Genomic DNA, 19,668 nt, shown 5'->3' on the forward strand with positions numbered 1-19,668 from the left:
CCTCAGAGATGTTTGGTCTGCCTCTGAAAACTGATAGACAGGCAGACAGAGAGAGTGGAAGTGGCAGGGAAAAAGAAGAAAGGAGCCTGTGAAGTATGAAGCTTTTAGGGATGTGGGCAACGATGCAGAGACAGAGAGAGAAAACTTCAGAGAAAAGGAAGAAGAAGAAGGGGGGAGCTGGTGGAGGGAGGATGGCTAAGGACACTGGAGATGGGACAGAGGATCTTCAGAAAAACTGTGTGGAAAAACAGTCTCTAACACATGGAGCTAAACAGGGAGCGCACAGGAATCCTGTTTCCAGTTTGTGTTTTTGCTCGAGTGTGTGCGTCGTCGTGAGTTTCCAGATGAGATGGTAAATGAGGGAGTCCCGCTGTTTGCTCTGACAGGCAGTGAGAACACGCAAAGCTGCACTGAGGGACAGGAGGGAACCTGCAAAGCTGCTATGGAGGGTTTTAACAATGGCGCTTGTCATGCCGGTGAAAATTTGCCTCATTGCTTTTCTTTTTTTGCTTGTTCTGTCATAATGCTGACAAGGGAACACGTGTCTGTTCAGAAATGAATAAATCACCCAGTTCTGTATTAAAATACAAAGCAAAGCAGAGCTGATGCAAAACATCATTGATAATGTCAACAATATGCAATTAATGTGAATCCGCAATTAATCTGCATTAGCTGGAATTGTTATCCTTTCCCTCTCGCAAGCAGCTCTCCATGCATCCTGATTCAGAGACTAAGTAGCATGTAATTAGTGATAATTTATAGACGAGGCCTATTCATGAATATTAATGATCTGTAATCACTGTAAAGAGTTTATAGACTCATATGCCAGCACAGTCCTTGGCACAGTTCTTGGCGCTATTTTCTGTCTGCAAACAAAAACAAGAGGATAACATCTGACTTTGTAATGTTGATTTGGGATTTTCGTGTGTGGTACATAAACACTGGAGCTATTTTTATTTGAAATTGTATTTTTGTCCGCTAGCAGTAAGAGATGCATAATGTTTTTCGCTCTACTCTGGAGAGCAACAAACACACGATATATTAGATTGCTTCAAGACATAATTTCATACCTCCAAAATGCAACAACCCTGAAGGAATCCTTTTCTTCACATTCCAAAATAATTACTATTGATTTTTGTAACTGATGTTGTTTAAAATTTCATTACACTGACAGTTTAGATGATAATGAGCTGTCTGTGCACATAAACCACACTGTGTATTTTGAAATACCTTGATAACTGTGAAGCCAGCCAGATTTGTAAATACATTTTCTCTGTAAATTACTGTCGGGTAGTGTGACCTTGGTGAGATGAGGTGATAGCAGGAATCTGTCAACCCATTGTCCAGAAAGCAGCTGCTTCACTGTGGGGAAACACTGCAAATGTGGGGAAGTCCTGCAAAATTTAGAAATGTGAAATGTTGTCACTGCCGTCAACACCGTAACTGTCAAGTGTCATTGAAGAGAATTACTAATTAATGCTGTGTGTTACTGCAGCACTAAATTAACAGTTGAGGAACAATTTCGTATTTTCACAACTAAGTAGAGTACTGCTATTTCTATTTTTCAGCCAAAGTCATAGATTTTGACACCATGAAATTGCTCATTGGTTTGTGGACTACTGTTCTGAAGTAGCCCCACATTAGTACATACACTGCTTCATCATCTATTTCACTCTATTTGGGAATATAATTTGCTAATTGAACATCATGCTGTATTGAAAGAGACTTGAAACCAGCAATTAAGACTATAAATTCATTAGCACAATATTTCCTAAGGTAAAAAATTACGTGAAAAGTTGTGTAATTTTCTCATTGACTTCTATGCAGTTAGAGGACTCGCCCCCTGCTGGCTGTTAGAAAGAATGCAAGTTAAAGTTCAGCTAGACCTAGAGACTATGTACTTCTTTTACACAAAGTCTATGCTGAAATTTGAGTTTAGACCAGAATCTGAAATTTCGGCCACTTATCTTACCGCAAAAGATGTCATTTTTGAGGAAAACAAACAAAAATGGGTTAAATTTGTTTCAGGGATATTGTGTTTTCTCTGCGCCTTTTACAAGCTCCAAATATAATGCAGTATCTAAAGGTGTACGTTGATAAAATTAAGCTTTTACAACTTAAATACTTGTTATACAGTTCACCTAGAACCCTTTTTCCCCCAATTTTCTACCTCTAAATACAATTCTCAGTCAGCCAGGAGTTAGCATAGAGACTGGACATGGAGGGAAACTGCAAGCTCTGCTCTGTTCACAAGAAAATAAATCTTTTACTATCACTTTTAAAGCTCAGTGTTTCACCTGTCTTTCAATTTAATCCAAACACAAACAGAATAGTAAAATTATTTTTGATTTTAAGGGGAGTTCTGTGTTTTTGTCACAGTCTTGTTACTAGGTGAATGTACAGCAAATCTGTATTTGGAAGAACCGTCCACATACATACACCACAAATATTTGTTTATATGTCCGTTTTGAATGGATTTCACAAATGAGATACAACTTTTTAGCCAACCTGCAACAAAAATAGAATTAATAATCAATTGTTTGTAGAGGATATTCTGGCAGAAGATCAAGGAAGGTGGTAGGTAGACAAGCTTGATTGCCAAGAGGTGAAAAGTTATTTTGCAGTGCCCTATATTCATGCAAAACTCAAAGTAACAAAACAATACAATAAAAGAATTACAAGGAAAATAAATTAAACCCATATCTAATCAAACAAAAGTCACACACTGAAGCAGCACAGCCTTACCTCTCTCCAGGGAGCAACATCCCAACTGTTTATGTAGGAGGATCAATTCACACCTTGTTAGTTTCAGCTCTACCATCAGACAACAGGGTGACCCGATCCTTAACGCTGGTACCAAACAAAACACAAACAACATCAAGTGTAGTCATCTACAAGCTCATTATCTTTCTAGATGTCCCAGCAGAAGGTAAGCATTGTAAGCCTTTACTTAAAGATGGATTTAATAGAAAAAAAACTTTCCTAAAGACAGAAAAAACCCTCCACTTGGTCTGGCCCAGTGATGTCACCAATACCATATAATCAGGAAATGCTGGGCGGCCCAAACCTAAACATTAATCTGTATGTGGTGAGTCTGAACAAAGAAACAGAGAAGGTAATTATGAACAAAGAAACCAATAATTTAACCATGTTGAAGCTGTAACCTAATAAAGTTTAACTGAAACTAACTGTTGGCTGTGTGTTTAATTTTTCCGACTTGTACGGTTTGATATGAGCATCTGCCAACACAAACAAACCCGGCATAGTATGTGCTGCAATGTTACAGTGGCGCTGCTTAACCCTTTGATGCACATGGGTCAAAAGTGACCCAAATTCAATGGAAAATTGCTACCTCCTGACCCACACTGCACATCAAAGGGTTAATCATAGCAAGATTTACAAATAATTGAAATAGTGTTGAACATCTTTGTCACAGTTTGCCATACATTGTGTACAAACTTACCCAGAAACCCATCAGAAGTTTGCCACAAACCTAATTTGCCATCAGTCAGGTATAGCTGTGTGTTCTGAGGGTGAACTTTGGACGTGTCAGTCAGCATATTTCTTTACGAGCCATGCTTCCCATGTTTATGCTAAAGTAAGGCATTAACCACATTACTCATGAAAATAATGTCAATTTCTCCTCTCACTCTCAGAAATGAAACTAATCAGTGTATTTTGAAAAATGTTGGAGAATTGCTTTGAAGCTTTTGGTGCATTTTTGTCTCGAAAAACGTGTTATCTACACACGGGGCATTTCATATTGAGTGATCTTACTTTCTAGGTGGTGATTAATAATTTTCTTAAAGACCATGATACCCAGATGAAGTCTTGATGAACCCTCCTTGTGTGTTTCAGCTGAGTTTCTGTTCCTGCTGTGGGGCGTCTACTTGTGCTACGCCGTCCGGACCGTCCCCTCAGCCTTCCACGAGCCCCGTTACATGGCTGTTGCCATTTACAATGAGCTCCTCATATCAGCCATCTTCCACATCATCAGGTGGGTGGAGAAAATGGAATGAAGCAGGCGTGGATGGGCATGAACAGTGAGAGAGAGAGAATGACTGAATGATGGTCTCTTGTATACTGACTGAGGGAGAGAAAATGAAAAAGAGGAAGATGTGGAGCAGAGGATGTATGAGAGATGTGAAACAGAGCAAAGGCTGTAGGACAATGAAGCATCTTACACTGGCTGGATGAAAATCTCTGTGACAATAATTAGGAAATAGCATGAACAATGGCAAGGAGCTTAATGACTGTAGCCTTTTCTACTGCACAACCTGTTTAATCATAATCATAAAGATATTTGCCTCTTTGAGTGGGCATTGCCAGAACAGAACATGTCAGATGAAAGGCGCAGAGTTCAGCCGCCCCCCTTCATCAGGGAAATGAACAGTGTCAGCAGAGCGCCCGCTGAAAGGAGGTGAATAAAAAATGCCTTCCCTCGGCAGAGACGCAGCAGAGATGTACTGAACTAGAGCCCAAAATAAACGCCGTGTGCCCTGTTACTGACTGTCTGACTGTCGTTCTGCGTCTCATTGAGGTGGATCGTAACTCAATTAGCTACTTGTCAGAGTGTTTTAAATGTCCTTTTTAGTTTAGTAACTGTCCACTAATTTCCTCTAAAAATACCTTGAAGTATAAGCGGAAATCAAGCCAGAGGTTCCCCAAACCTAATGATGGCCAGGTGACTTATTTACTGGATTTCACAGATGTCTCACTCTCAAGACTCACACTTTTATTCATGTGCTAACATAATTGCACAAGGGTTTTCTAATAATCAATTAGCCTTTCAACACCATTAGCTAACACAATGTAGCATTAGAACACAGGAGTGATGGTTGCTGGAAATGTTCCTCTGTACCCCTATGGAGATATTCCATTAAAAATCAGCCGTTTCCAGCTAGAGTAGTCATTTACCACATTATTAATGTCTAGACTATATTTCTGATTAATTAAATGTCACTGTCATTGAAAAAAACTGCTTTTCTTTCAAAAATACGGACATTTCTAAGTGACCCCAAACTTTTGAACAGTAGTGTACATCAATTAGGTTTGGTGTTCTTCCAAGGAGCTTATTTACAGACGAGTGCCTATATTTGAGTTTCAACTGTCCTAGTTGAAACAACAGCATTGAAAGATTGAAAGAAATAGCAATACAGATACTTTTACAGGCTTCCCAAAGCACAGGATGGTTCGTCAGTCCTGCTGCCGTGGCAGTGAAGCTGGTCAGGGGGTTTTTTGCAGAGAGTCTGCAGCAGCCTCGGGCAAAAAATTCCATTTGTCACACATTCTCTGATGAAACTGTTCCTGATTGAATATTCTTTCATTTAGGCGACAGGCTATTGTGCTCAGTGGGAGAAGAAGAAAAAGTTCATATGCTTTTAATCTGTTGAGAAACCGAAAAGTCCACTGGGTACACCTTCATCAGTGGTGTGAAACTTATAAATCAAGCTGTTCTAGTTTGCTGGGGAATAAAACATTGTGAGCTCTGAGCGTTTTTTTGGGTGAACTGACGGAGTCGATGTGCTGCTGCAGTGCAGAGATAAGGCTGGACTTGTTCAGGATGTGGTGTGTGTGTGCTGGGATACAGCTGATGAATAGACACACGCACTATTCTTTTGGAATATTGCGTGAATTCTAATGTGAATGTGATTATTGAGGGTGATGACAAAGCGCTGATGACTCGTGAGCCACCTTGGTGGGTCTTTAAACAATGCACACTCTCAAACACACACTGGAGCATTTGGTGTTGGCACAAAGGAGCCGTTTCAGACACTTTGCACACAATACACATTACTCAGCTTGATACTCCCTAAATAATTGCATTGATTTATCCGCCATGCTGTTTGGCTTTGATTGCTTGTGGAACGTTGGTACCAAAATGTTGCTACTTGTTAGAACCCCTTGTTAAGCTTTTGTCTACTTTTCACTTTCTCCAGCAATAATTGGAAGTCGTGCCTGTGCTGGTGCTCATGAGTACAATACACACTATGATTTAAAACAGCTCCAATAATGGCACTGATGACATGAAGCCTTTTAAAAGGAACCACAAGCTACCAAAATCGCTGCTGTGTGCTTTGACACAGATTCTGCACATGTCTGGATTGTCAGTGTTGACAGAAATGGGACACAGTTGCTTTATGTAAAATTACTTGATTTGGAGTTTTTGCTGATGGTGACAGAAAGCAAAGTCTCTCCTCGACTGTGTAAACTCTTGTAAAAACTTTCTTAAGAGAAAGTACAGGATGACAGCAACAATTGAGTATAAAAAATAGCAAAAACAAGACAAAACAAGACAGTTTAGCATAAAATCGTAGGAATGTTACAAGACTTTTAGAAAACTTTCTATGCTTGATAACAACAGCTACTACAACAAGATGCTTGACCAAACCAAGCTTTGCTAAAACACTGTAAAGTCTGTGTTTGTATGAAAGTACAGTACAAGAACAGTACAATCATGTCAATGTGGTTGTCATCTTTCACCGATGGAGTCCATGTAGAGCATATATGTGTGTATATATATATATATATATATATATATATATAGATACATATATAGATACACACATACGCATATGTATACATATATATGTATATATATCTTCCACCTGTGACTCAAAGCAAAGGCTAGGCTTTACAGATTGCCATAAAAAAGAATCAACTGGTGATACTAAAAACCCGCTTTCATAATTTTCACGCAGTTTTGCTTTTATCCCAGTGTTGGCTGTGAGCTGTTAGAAGAGGTTGTGTAACACTCTGTTCTCCCTGTCCAGACAATCATTGAAGGCTGCTTTTAATGTCTGTTTTCGTGTGTGTTTCTGAACGCATTTCAGTTCAGATAGCTGCTGGTGAATGAGCAGAGTTTGTCCTCTTGATGTTTTCCTGCAGGTTCTCCCTGGTGCCAGGACTCCACCCCGACTGGATGCTCATGTTGTTCTTTGCTCACACTCATCTGACTGTGACTGTGACTCTGGGTCTGCTGCTCATTCCAAAGGTAAACATTTCACCGCTGTAGCTTGCTAAACTCTCATCAGTCATTAGATTTCTGGGCTGTTGGTTGTTAATCAACACTTTAAAAACTCCTCTGTGAAAGTCATTGCTAAAAATACCATATTTTTTCACAACTAAATGTGTAATGGGGCATTTTGTTCACAAAATAACTGCCAGCTTTTCCTGTACAATATGTGTTACAGAGCAGTGTGGAAAATAACTCTTACACTTTTACTCAAGTGCTGCTCTTAAAGGAACAATTTCAAAGTACTTTTCCACTTTCTGCAACATTATTCTTCTACTTCACTGCATTTCTTATCCAGCGTATCACAGATCTCTGATGCTGGACAGTCTACTTCGCCCCAGGAGTCTCAATAATCTTTAGATTTCATTGTTCCCTGCACAGATTCAACGCAGCCCCGTGACACAGCAAAGCCTCCTCCATGTTTCACAATGGGGAAGGTGTTGTCGTCTTTGAAAGCTTACATTTTTGTCTTCTGTGAACACGGAGCTGATATGACTCGCCAAGAAGCTCCGATTTTGTTTCATCTGTCTAAAGAACTTTCTCCCAGAGGCATTGTGACTTGTCAGCGTGCATTTTAGTGAAGCCTTTTCGGGCCTTTTTTACTTTTCTCTTTCAAAACTCGGGTCTTTGTGACTCTTCTAACACTTCCATTCAGAAAAACAGCGTCTGATGCGGTTTGACCAGACACTGCTGTACCTTGATGCTGGAGGTCAGCTTGTTTGTGTTTTGAAGTTTTTTCCCTGGTTCTTTTTCAACCTTTAAAACTGTCCTTCTCCACACTGTGGCCCGTCCAAAGCTCCTAATAAGACTCACAGCTGTGTTTACTGGAACACCAGGCTGTTTGGAGCTGGTTTTAAAGTCTTAACCTTGACTACACTCTGCATTTATCTTTTTAATTATCTCCCTAGAAAACTCTCTTTCCTTTTCTGATCCATGTTCAGTATGGTTTCACCCAAACAATTCAGTGATCACTCCATTAACATAGACTGAATTACTGAATGATATAGGATTGAAGACACCTGTACAGCTCTGCGTCCTTCTCCACACCAATTACTCTTGGTTGAATTACTCATGCATTTGCACAGATATGTCAATGCCTACGTTTGGTAATATCTCTGCAAATACATGTAAACATCATATCAGACAAAATAGTTCAACTGGCACTTTGTAATTACGCTTCTTTGTACATACTAAAGTAATCATGTCATGAAGACAGATCAAACTTCTACAAAGTAATATATTTACCAATGTCAATCCACTTTCATTTTCCTGCCACTCAACTGAATTAGTTACCAAGTACTTTTCGTTTCATAACATACCGCATATCAAAATAAACGGTTGAACTTAACCTTTCTGATGATACATAAATGCACAATGTTAATTTTGTAAATTATGGTCCTATTTTGAGGAGAACAGAAGATAAAACAGGGTATATTTTAGGTCTTGTGTCTTCAAATTCTCAGTCATCAACACTTTATGAAACATCTGGTTTCAAATACCAAAATCGCCAAATGCCAAACTCAAGGCTTTAAAACAGTCAACGACAAGCCAGTGGGTGGCATCACAGGATCCCTCCATCTTTTATATATAGTCTATGAGGATGCTAGGTGTTTGTCTGTGCACCAAAGATTAATCTTCTTTAGAAATTACAGCAAAAGTGTCAGCATTTCCTCCAACACAGAGCTGACAATGCATCCTGCTTTCTATGAAAAATATACATAAAATAATAATAAACTGCTTTTCATTGCAATGGCCTAAAAATTTTAGTCAAAAAATGAGTGCAGATCACCTGTGCACAAGTGGTGGTTTAAAATGTAGAACTGGCACCTCTGCCAAGTCTGCTTTAGGTACTAATTACATTTTTTTGTCCAGTTTCAAAGTCATATAATTGTTGGTGACATTTGACAGCGTTTTACACTAAGATACATGTAAACACATAGCAATTTCATAACACAAAGTATATTTTTGTCCTTTATATAAAGGCTAATATAAAAAATCTGCAAGTATCATCATATCAAACGATGGAAGATCTCAATAGCCTAGAGTGTTCTAAATAAAACAACAACTAGGTATGTCCTATATGACAACCTTTATAATGACCGAGGTATGAGCTTAAAGGTAAAGGTAGTAAAATTAATCTGAAAATAGCCTCATATAGTTACATTTCTGAGCCGTATTAATAACTCGGTCTAGACCATTTTGAAAGATCTTTGTAGAATAAGCAAGAATTGGTTTATTCTGCTGCAAACCAAAGGCATGCATGACAAAGATCTTTTAATCCCTTAAGCCCTGGGCCAAAATGAACAACCATGGGCTCTATGGATGAGAGACACTTGAGAGAATTTTAAAATGCCACATGTCTGCTCATAACCTTATCACCAGAGCAGAGTGAAATTCAGAAACACTCTTTACATTTTTACCTCTGCCCAGTCAAAACTGGTACATTAAAGAATAAATACCATCTTTTCATCAATTAGCCAGTAAAAACAGGTTTCATTGAACCTGTCAATATATGTATACTATGTATTGTCAGATAAGAGTAATTTCATTTGGGAAAACAAAAATTTTTCCCATTGTCAACATGAGCACACTGTGAGCGAGTCTCTTTCCAAATGCCTAGAGAGAAATAATAATTTAGTACAAAATACATATAAAGCCCAAATTAAGCTGCTGTGATGAGATGTGCCTATTTGTCTACAAAATGGATTTAAGAAGAAATCCTAATTTTGCTTTCTTAATAGAGTTTTTGTTAGAGAATCCGGCTTTTGTTATGAAGGTTATTGCTTCCAAGGAGATTTCCACAGCGACTGTGGCTGCGCTGTAGTTTGAGCACAAAACAGTTCATTAATCATCTTAATTTCATTTGATATTAGCCGTCTGAAACGCACAGAGACGTACGCCGGCGCATTTGCTACCATTACCTTAAACTCAATCAAACTGCGTTAGTGCTTATTGTAGTTTAGCTAAGCACTCCCGCGGGCATCTTTATGTGCGATCTCTCAAGTCTGATGGAAAACATTTAATTCTCCTGCTGTGTGAGAAATGCAATACACCATCAGCGCTGTGCCTTCTTTCATTCTTTCTTAATTAGGCACCTCAGAAGTGTGACTCAGTTGTGTACACTGGGATAATTAAGCACAATGGGAGGACGTTTGACTTAAACAGCGTCTGTTCCTGAAACTGGGCTAAGAATTTGTTCTTTCTCTGTCCCAAGACTTTTTATTCAAACAAGGCTCAACAATCTGACCATGAAAATCTAATCGAACCTCTGCTTATTGTTTTCTTATAATAATGCAGCCTCATCTCACCTTTTGTTTCTCCACTTAGGAATCCAAATGAGGAGGTGATTACTACCTGTAAACACCGAGCTGCATAAATTTGAATTTGTTATACACAATATGCATAGTTCTGTGGATTAAAATAATAATAAACGCTTGCTTTTCACCTAATTAAATTATGCTCTAGTGCTTTCAGATATTGTATCACTCTTTAGCAGAAACAGTTTTCATCTTGGATTTGACCTCCCACAGACTTAAACAAAGAAAACTAATGTGGAAATTGGAGTAAAACATAATTTATTGTTTATCGCTGACTGCAACAATCAATAATATATGAAATAAATGATATTAATGTCCCAACGTGCATTTTTTCACATACTGTAATTGGTATTTTTGACCATTAAAAAAGTAAACTATTTAAGACTAACAAAGTTCATATACATATGATCTCCATTAGTAAATATTTTGCTGCAGGGAAATCTAATTCACATTTCATGACCCCCTTGGCCAACAAGTTCATTCTTATATAATAGAAATAACTCAGTTCAAAACTTCCACTTTTTTTCATTTTTTTTCCTTTTCCCCACAGGCTAGGTAATAATATTCTTTAACCTTGCACTCTGTTTCTTTTAGTTCCTCTCCAAAGGGACCCAGGCCAGGGATGATATTGCCACCGAGGCCTATGAGGAGGAGCTGGACATGGGAAGATCTGGTTCGTACCTCAACAACAGCATCACCTCGGCCTGGAGCGAACACAGCTTGGACCCCGAGGATATACGGGTGAAGTAGCATCCAGAATCATGGCCAGATATTCAGTCTGGTTTGTTAGTTAGTTAAGCTTAGACCGCATATAAAAGATGTATGTAGCTTGTGGATCTGAAAAGTGATGTGCCCTACAGCTGCATTCTTTCTTACAGCCAGCAGGGGGCAAAGTTCTCTCTTTGTAAAACAAGGTCTGATTGTATAGAAATCTATGAGTTAATGACACTGCTTCTCACTTGATCTGCTACCTTATTGAACATTTTCTTAATTAGTTTAAGGTCCTAATTGCTAGTTTCACGTCTCCTTCAATGCAATATGAAGTTCATTTTGTAAATTTCAGTCTCATTTAGAGTAAAACAGAAGATAAAACAAAGCATGTTTTAGGGCAGGACTACCTAATGTCCTGAAGGTCTATGTCAGATCCATCACTCATTCATTTCACGTGTTTTGAAAGACCAAGAGGGCAAAATGCCAAACTCAAGATTTCAGAAGGGTAGTCAAGAAACCAGTGGGTGACATCACAGTTTCAGTGGGTTTAGTCCACATATCTATACATTTCTCCTTGTATTTCTTTGAGTTTTTTAACAGATGGCACCGGTTTCTGTTCCCGTAATAGAATAACAACGTGGTGCTTTTCCCTTGTTAAACATATCAAGAATCTAGTTTACCTGAATAAATTCACAATGTATGCTTTATTCAATGTTGAAAGCTAGTTTTCATAAAGTCTCATTGATCATAATTAAATTCCCATTTTAGGATGAGTTGAAGAAGCTGTACGCTCAGCTGGAAGTCTACAAATGTAAGAAGATGCTCGCCAACAACCCTCACCTCCAAAAGAAGCGCAACTCCAAGAAAGGCCTGGGCCGCTCCCTGATGAAACGGATAACGGAGATCCCCGAGACCATGCACATACACCGTCAGTGTAGTCGTGACGACGGCAGCGAACACGGCAGCAACCGCAGCACCTTGAGGAGAAACCCATTTGAGCCGAGCAACCACGGTAAGACCCCGAATCCACCCGTTTATTCTGCTCAGGGTGATAACGGCGATGTGGAAATTAGAAGAGCCTGGTTCTGAGTTTCACTTTTGAACCGGAGCATATTAGTTTTTTCAGAAGGAAATATTGTTTGAGCCTACAGGTTTTTTTAAGCTGACTTTGTGTTTTCAAACTCCACATAAGGCCTGTTAATAATACTGAGCTCACCTGCCAGCATTTTGTGCTTTCCTGGTTCAGCATGTAGCCAGGGTCTGCGGCTAGTTCTTGAAATTGCAGAAAAAATGAAGAAGTAAGCTGTGTTCATGCCTTTGTAACATGAATATTTCATTGAAAAGCTTAAGAAAGCCAGTTAATGAGAAACATTGTTATACTAGTCGCATGTAAACTTTGTTTTACAGCAGCCATTTTGACTTGTCATGGTAAGGAAATCACGTTAAAGACTCCCAATGGTGAATTTTAAGTTTTTAACGTGTCCATATGGTGTTTTTTAGTTCACAACGATCAACACCATGGTCGAGTATTTCAGCCTTGATACTTTCCTGTATCATTCTTCTTCTTCACAATCAATTTCAAACTCAAACATGTGTGGCTGTATAATGATCCTAACCTACGTCACACTAGTCTGTTGATAAATCTTCTCTCAGGAAAACATCGAGATGATTCCCTGAAGAACAAAGTCATGGGCTTGAAGAAGTCTCTCAGCTATGATCACGTCTGTGACCAGGATGAAGAAACTGAAAGCCAAACCGGCTCAGTTGCAGGAGACAAAATGACTCCTGTAGGAGGCGGGGGAGAAGGATCTCTTCTGGGTTCCCTCATCGGCCGTAAACATGGCAAGAAGCAGCTGGAACCGGCTCCAACTCCTCCGAGGCTGGAACCAGCCGAGTCCACCGAGTCGGTGCCGCTGTTCTGGAAATCAGCCAGCGTTCACAACCTCACGCACGAGAAGAAACCCGTGCACCTGCGCACCTCCATCATGCAGAAGTCTCTGAGCGTGATCGCGAGCGCCAAGGAGAAGATGCCAGGACTCACAAACAAGACTCAGAGCGTGGAGGACGCCAGTAAGAAAGGTCTGAAGGGGCAGGAGGGCAGGATGCTGTCAGAGGTGGACGAGACGCCGGAACATTACCCCAAGATGATCATCAGCCAGTCGGTGGAGTATTCAAAGACCCCGATGAAGATGGGCATCATGAAGCAACAGGTACTTTTTTAACATTATACATTATTTACATTCCTAATACAAAGTGCAGCACTGTGTAGCTTTAGTGTCGAAATGAGCAGTAAAGTTAATCAGCAGTAATTTTCATAACTGGTTGTTACCTCAAGTCATTTATCAAATAAAAAAAAAAGCTGAACAGTCTGTGTCTCTTGCTCTCAAGTGCTGGAATTCAGTATTTTACTATAAATTTGAGTCAGAATGTCCATGTTAAGTTGGGAAAAAATGTAACTCATGAACTGTTTTATGAGGGTTTTTTGGAGACTACACTGTATTACAGAGAATGGTCTGATGAGTGTTAGTGAGGATGAGGAGGAGATTGTGCAGGTGAGTGCTGAGGACCAAAGAGGAAGCCAAATCAGCTGGAACCACCAAGTATTGGCATCGCTTTGTAAACGTCTGGCCAGGCTATTTATTGGGTAGCTGCAGCAAAGTTGTTCTCTGGGAGTTGAACTGGAGTCAGTCCTAACCACTCGACCAAGTGAGTCAAGCTTTTGTGGATCAGTTATTTGAATTTTTCTACCTGAGGGTTGAAGACACAAGCTATTAACGCAGGTATGTCCACTTTTTGTTAAAGCCTTTTTATGCTGTTTTGCCTTCTACCCAAATAGCAAAGTGGCGATAAGACAGGAAAAGAGCAGAAGAAGGACATTCACCATTCACAGAACTATGTATCAGCATTCATTTGGAGTCATGTTTCTGGCCTCCAGGCAAATTAAAAACCAATATTCACTCAGAGTCCTGAGGGGGAGAACTATTTAGCTCTTTAGCCTGCTTAATGAGCTCTACTGTGTTCATCAGGTGGTTACAGACTTTGCATACAAAGACCTCTGTTAAAAACAGTCCTGAGGAAAGCTTAGAACTAAAATAAATTGGCAACGGAAGCTCCACTGAGCTGAGAAGAACCACAGAGTCAGATTGAATGTAGATTTAAGGGCTCGTTCCTAAAAGGGACCTGTTGCTGTAGGTTTTGCTCTGATTTAACCTTAATTTTTGGAATTTGTCAGGTAAAATTGTATTATAAATATATATTTCTCTATGGGAAAGCAATTTGCATCAGCGTGTTGTTTTGAACGTTCTGTATAAATGACTTGACTTCACATAAGTGTAGACACTTGATCCAGTGCTAAGCTAAAAAGTATTGATTATGTCAGTGTTAAGTTACAGGAAGTCAGCACTTTAGCACAAACCATTAAGATCTCAGCTGGTGTATGTTGAACACTGGAAACCCTCAGTGGATGATGTGTAGCGCTTGATTTGAAGCCGAGACCACAGTGGTTTTTGCCCTGTTTAAAAATTATTTTGTGATATTTTATAGATTAATCAGGAATCTAGTTAACTACAAAATACAAGGTGTCCCTATAGTCTGGAAATTAAATCTCATTAACTGTAATTTTTTTGCCTCCACAGATTAAATATGGCTATTATATTAAATATCTTTTTGATTAATTATCAAATATATATTAAATTCAATATGTTATAACATTTACATATTGAATAAAGTTGTTAAAAATTTCATTTCCTGAAAATATGTATTTTTGCCTACGTGTCCAAAATCTAGGGACACCTTGTATTAGAAATAGTAAAAACAAATAAGAGACAATGGAAAAATAACTCTGTTTCCAGACAATCATCCTATTCCGTTGTCTTTTTAAAAAAATCTGAATTTCTAAAAAAAAAAATAAATAAATAAAAAGATATATAATCAGAGTGTATTTCATGGTGTTTATATGAGGCCATCAGCACAATAATAGATCATGAATAAATACTGTATGAGAGCTAAAAGTGCCTTATAACTGCACCAAATCTGGACATTTGCCACCAAATTAATTTGGAAGAAAATGCACCAGTATCTTTGAATTGGATAGTATCACAAATAACCAAATATGAACCTTTCCACAACATTTATGAGTTATGCACTAATGTAAATATGACAGTAAATGTATAAATCTTTAAAGAAGCTATGCATTTACTGCTGCGTTCATCTTCACTTTTATGGACACAGTGAATAAATAAGATGGAATAATTATTAAATATGGAACATTCTTCATATTTGTATTTTCTTCTAGAAGGAGAAAGTATCTATATCTATGCACTGTGTGCATTGTGTGCTGCTCTTTTTATTCAAACTGTTTTTCTATTTGCTGCTGTTACACTGTAAATTTCCCTGCTGCGGGACCAATAAAGGTTTTATTTATCTATCGATCTGTCGATCTATCTGTCTTAATGTTATTTATACAATATATTGAATAAATGGGGAAAAAAGTCTGATTATAAGTAGCAGTCTTGCTCTTCTTTGTTGCTCACTGTTTTAACATCGCAGGCTCAATAAAATGCTGAACTTGTGTGGGTTTGATGTTAATTCATTTTTATGACCTACAATCTTCTGGTAATTTTTTGCCAATAAAATCAAGCAAACATAGTCAGAATGTATCTTTCATGTTGACTGTTGGATTTTAAGCTGTTTATTTACATGATAAACACCAAATTTTGCACTCAAACATTGTCTAAAATCTACTAACAAGTCTGGAAATTGGAGTCAATGAAGATATGGAACTATGAAATGGAAAGTTGAGGGAACTCTGCCATTAATACTGTAATGGATTTATTGATTTAGTGTTTGTCTTCTTGTTTGATTGTCACAGGTGAGCGGCAGTCAGCCGTCCATTTGCTCTGAAACTGGAAGGAACCTTTACGACGTGTCCGAGGTTTGTCCCTGGGAGCTGGAAGAAGCTCAGACTCCCTCGGAAACAAAAACCCAGAAGCACGTTTCCATCGCTCCAGGAGAAACCACAGCTGGAGGCCGCAGAGGCAGCAGCAGCTCTGGAATCAGCAAAGGCAGTCGGTCCCAGCAGAGGCAGAAAGCCGGTCAGTCTCCTTCCAACAGACGCCGCTCCAAAGACAAAGGAGGCGACAGGGACGAAGGAAGGGAACCCCGGAAATGTCGTCCTCCCAGGTCACCGCTGCCTCTCAAACCAGATGTGTGTCCCTGGGAGTTCGATGAGCAGCCGATGGTGGGAGGAGATTCAGATTCCCTCTCTCCAGATAGAATCAGACGCAAAAAAAGCGTCACCCCCACTGATGGGAAACCCAAAGGGCTCCACTCAGATCACTCCAAGTCCACAGGGAGCCTTCTGCAGCCTCCGTCCCTGATGGTGGAGATCTGTCCCTGGGACTACAACAGCCCGCCTTCGCCCAAGCAGGAGAGGATCTGCAACAGTCCCACCACGCACAAGAAGAAACGGAAAGGCTCCTGCTCGTCCAACCACAAAGCCGAGAAGGAGAAAGGGAGGGAGAAGAGCAAAGAGAGGCGGAGCTCCTCCAGCAAGCCGCTGTCGGAGAGGAGGCGGGTCAGCCAGTCGTCGGAGTGCAGCGGGCCGCCGTCCGAGAGGCGAAGGAGCTCCACCAGAGACCCAGAGCTGATGGAGGTCAGGAGGGCCGAGGTTTACTCCAGGGACGCTGAGCACTCACACAGCAGCTTGGCTCAGACTAAAAAATCACCAGAGAAGAAGAAAGAGGGCTCTTTGAGTACTAGTTACAAACCTGCGATCATCAGCGGGGCAAAAAAGGTCGACGTCTGTCCCTGGGACTTTCCAGAGCAAGACTCTGGGAAGAGGGCATGATGACCGGTGGGACAATCGTATGTCTTTTTTTGTAATCACAGACTGACAGCACAGAGAACAAAGGAATGATAAAGAAATGATAAGAAGATTTTTCTCTAAGTCACCTTGGTAAAAAAAAAAAGATGGTGAGGAAAGAAAAGGAGACATTTATCCTGCTGCCCATTGATACAATCCAGACATAAGCAAACATCTCGTCTTTGCGTTTCAACCTTGAAGTCACTTTAAAGGAAACTTTTTCGTCTGCACTTTTGCTTGCACATTTATTAACATAGTTTGTATGTTTTATCTCATGGAGGTGAAAAGAATCATACCTATATTCACCAGCAGAGCAGACAATCATTCATCATGAACATCCCCTGATGATGTCAGAAACAGAGAACAAGAAGCAGGCAGCAGCGGAGGAGAAAAAAAAGAAAAACGAAGGAAAGAAGCTCTGAGAAGCAGGACCAAAGCCCCAGACACAGCTGTGATGCCTTATCTTTAGGCCAAATGCATAATTCATGGTACGAAGATGATCTGTTAGATTAGAGAAACGTGGGAATAACAAAGGATTGTCCTACAGCTAAATGAGGAAAACTGTATGTTTTAGTAAGACTTCTCCATATACAGTATGTGTTTTTCTATCAAAAAACAAAACTGAACCAAAAAAAAAAAAGGCATGTGGCAAACTATCAAGCATCCAATAACTAAATGTTTATTGGTCAACTCGTGCTCAAATATGACAGTGGAACTTTAGATGTTGTTGGTATTTGTCTCCTTATGTTACCCACACGATGCTTTAGAAACCATGTGCATTCAAATGGCTCGCAGTTCTGAAATATCCACCAGAGTGATATTTATTTACTGTTTTCTCTGTTTCCTCGCCCTGGAGCTTTTTTGTTTTTCTATATAAGACCTTCTTGCATCACAAGCTGTAGTAGCTGCACATGCATTGAAAAAGGACCAAAAGTCGAGCCCGAATGGGGCGGATAATGTGAATAATGCTTTATTTTTTACCTCCACTTTCACTTAGTTGCCCGTTTTCCATCCACCTGAATGCATCTTTCTTCAAATATTTTCACAACTGCTTAAACCGTGCATGACCAAAGCCTTTTGTTTTGTTATTTACCACTTTCTCGCCAACAGAATGAGTAATTTAACCGTTTAAAACATCATCTGGAACAACAACAACAGTCATCCTCTCTGTCCTGTGATCAGCCACCCACCACCAGCACCTAATTTAATGCAGACACACACACAGTTCGCCTTCATTACGGTTGTTGAGTGCATGACAGTGAAAATACAGGGATGGCGATGCACTGAAATTCACCTTAAAGCATAAAAAATCATTGCATATTTTATGGTGTACTTAAAAAGGGAGCTTTTGGAGCACGTGGGATTTTTCAAATATAGATGTGTTTGTCGAGCATTATGGGAAAGAAACGCCCCGCGTGAGATGTGGATCTGCAGTATCAAGGCTTGAGGAAGTGAACATGATGCACCGCTCTGACTTTCACAAGCGTCTTTCTGTCGGAGGGTTCGAGGCTGTTTGAAATGATAATTTCATTTCCCACTACATGTATTTTAATGCTTGTTCTACAGTATAGTGTTGCTCCAAAACGTTACAAAACTGTTGTAGCATCCACATGGGATTATTTCTATTGTACATTCATATTGTGTTGCATGTACATATAGTAAATACTCTGTTCTCAATTCTGGATTAAATATTTATATAAATCTCCACTCTGGCTGGTTTTCAGTTCATTTTTCAGACTGTAGATTTGAAGTTTTTTGGTTTTTTTAGAGATTTATGTCTGTATTTGATCCAAATCAGCTGCCTTTGCATAACTCGATTTACGTCAGTTCAGTTCAATTCAGTTTATTTATATTGCACCAATTCACACCGTTCTCAATCTCGATCTCAAGGCTCTTCAGATAATGAGGCGAAGACGTTAAAAAATGTATACAGACAAAACACAACAAATCCAAAGTCTTAGATCACACATTTGAATGAATAAAAAACACGTCACAGCTGTTACCTCAGCACATCAGTGTCAAAAGCTTGAAATTTCAAACCAAACAAAACAAATTGTGTTCTTTTAACCTCAAATCACTTGCTTTTGTGTGCCACGGTTATTCAAATATATTCCTTTTTAGCTCTCAGTGAATCCTCTCTGGTACTTTTGGTACAACACTGGCACCATGTGGAGAGAGACAATCATTATATTGTATTTGTTGGACTTCAGAACATCCAGAAAGGAAACTGAGACTAAAATAAGTAGTAATAGAATGACACTAAAAGAGAACAAAGAGCAGCCACATAAATCATATGCAAATAACCATGCATCTCACAAATACAGTCAATTTATCTCGTATCTTTGTATTGTATGGTACTATCTTGACCAGTTACAACATTAAAAATGCTTTCTATAATGCTTTCTAACCCTGGAATGTAATATATGTTATACTAGGCTACTCTTTGACCTTTAAGTACATTTTGTGATGTGTTTGTACATGGATGCTGAATTTCTACTCCTTTTCAACGACCTAAGAACAAAGGTGGAAGTATGGGTGCACTGAGTTTAGCATTTAGTGTCAGTAAGTGGTGCATTTCATAGAATTTGCAGAACCAGTTGTATCTGAGCTCTCTGCCCCAAAAGAGACAAACACTGATGGGAAAGAATTGACATGCAAGTACAATACTTAAAATACCATCTGACAAGTAAAATCTCAGATTAAATAAATTTAACTTAGGAAAAGGACATAATGATTAGCAGTAAGAAAGTAGGATAATGGCT

General features: G+C 39.3%; 1 protein-coding gene across 1 annotated transcript in view; it reads left to right on the forward strand.

The window, feature by feature from the left end:
- LOC111588111 (probable G-protein coupled receptor 158) overlaps positions 1–18,613 on the forward strand; it is an 83,685-nt gene extending 65,072 nt beyond the window's left edge. Inside the window, exons 8-13 of the mRNA XM_023298266.3 lie at positions 3,859–3,997; positions 6,889–6,994; positions 10,927–11,073; positions 11,812–12,055; positions 12,697–13,253; positions 15,914–18,613. Of these exons, the coding sequence (XP_023154034.2) occupies positions 3,859–3,997; positions 6,889–6,994; positions 10,927–11,073; positions 11,812–12,055; positions 12,697–13,253; positions 15,914–16,891 (2,171 nt within the window). The 3' untranslated portion in view covers positions 16,892–18,613. The remainder of the gene's footprint in view (positions 1–3,858; positions 3,998–6,888; positions 6,995–10,926; positions 11,074–11,811; positions 12,056–12,696; positions 13,254–15,913) is intronic.
- The last annotated feature ends 1,055 nt before the right edge of the window (positions 18,614–19,668 follow it).

This window comes from Amphiprion ocellaris, chromosome 10 (genome assembly GCF_022539595.1).
Source record: "Amphiprion ocellaris isolate individual 3 ecotype Okinawa chromosome 10, ASM2253959v1, whole genome shotgun sequence".
In the NCBI taxonomy this organism is placed as follows: Eukaryota; Metazoa; Chordata; class Actinopteri; family Pomacentridae; genus Amphiprion; species Amphiprion ocellaris.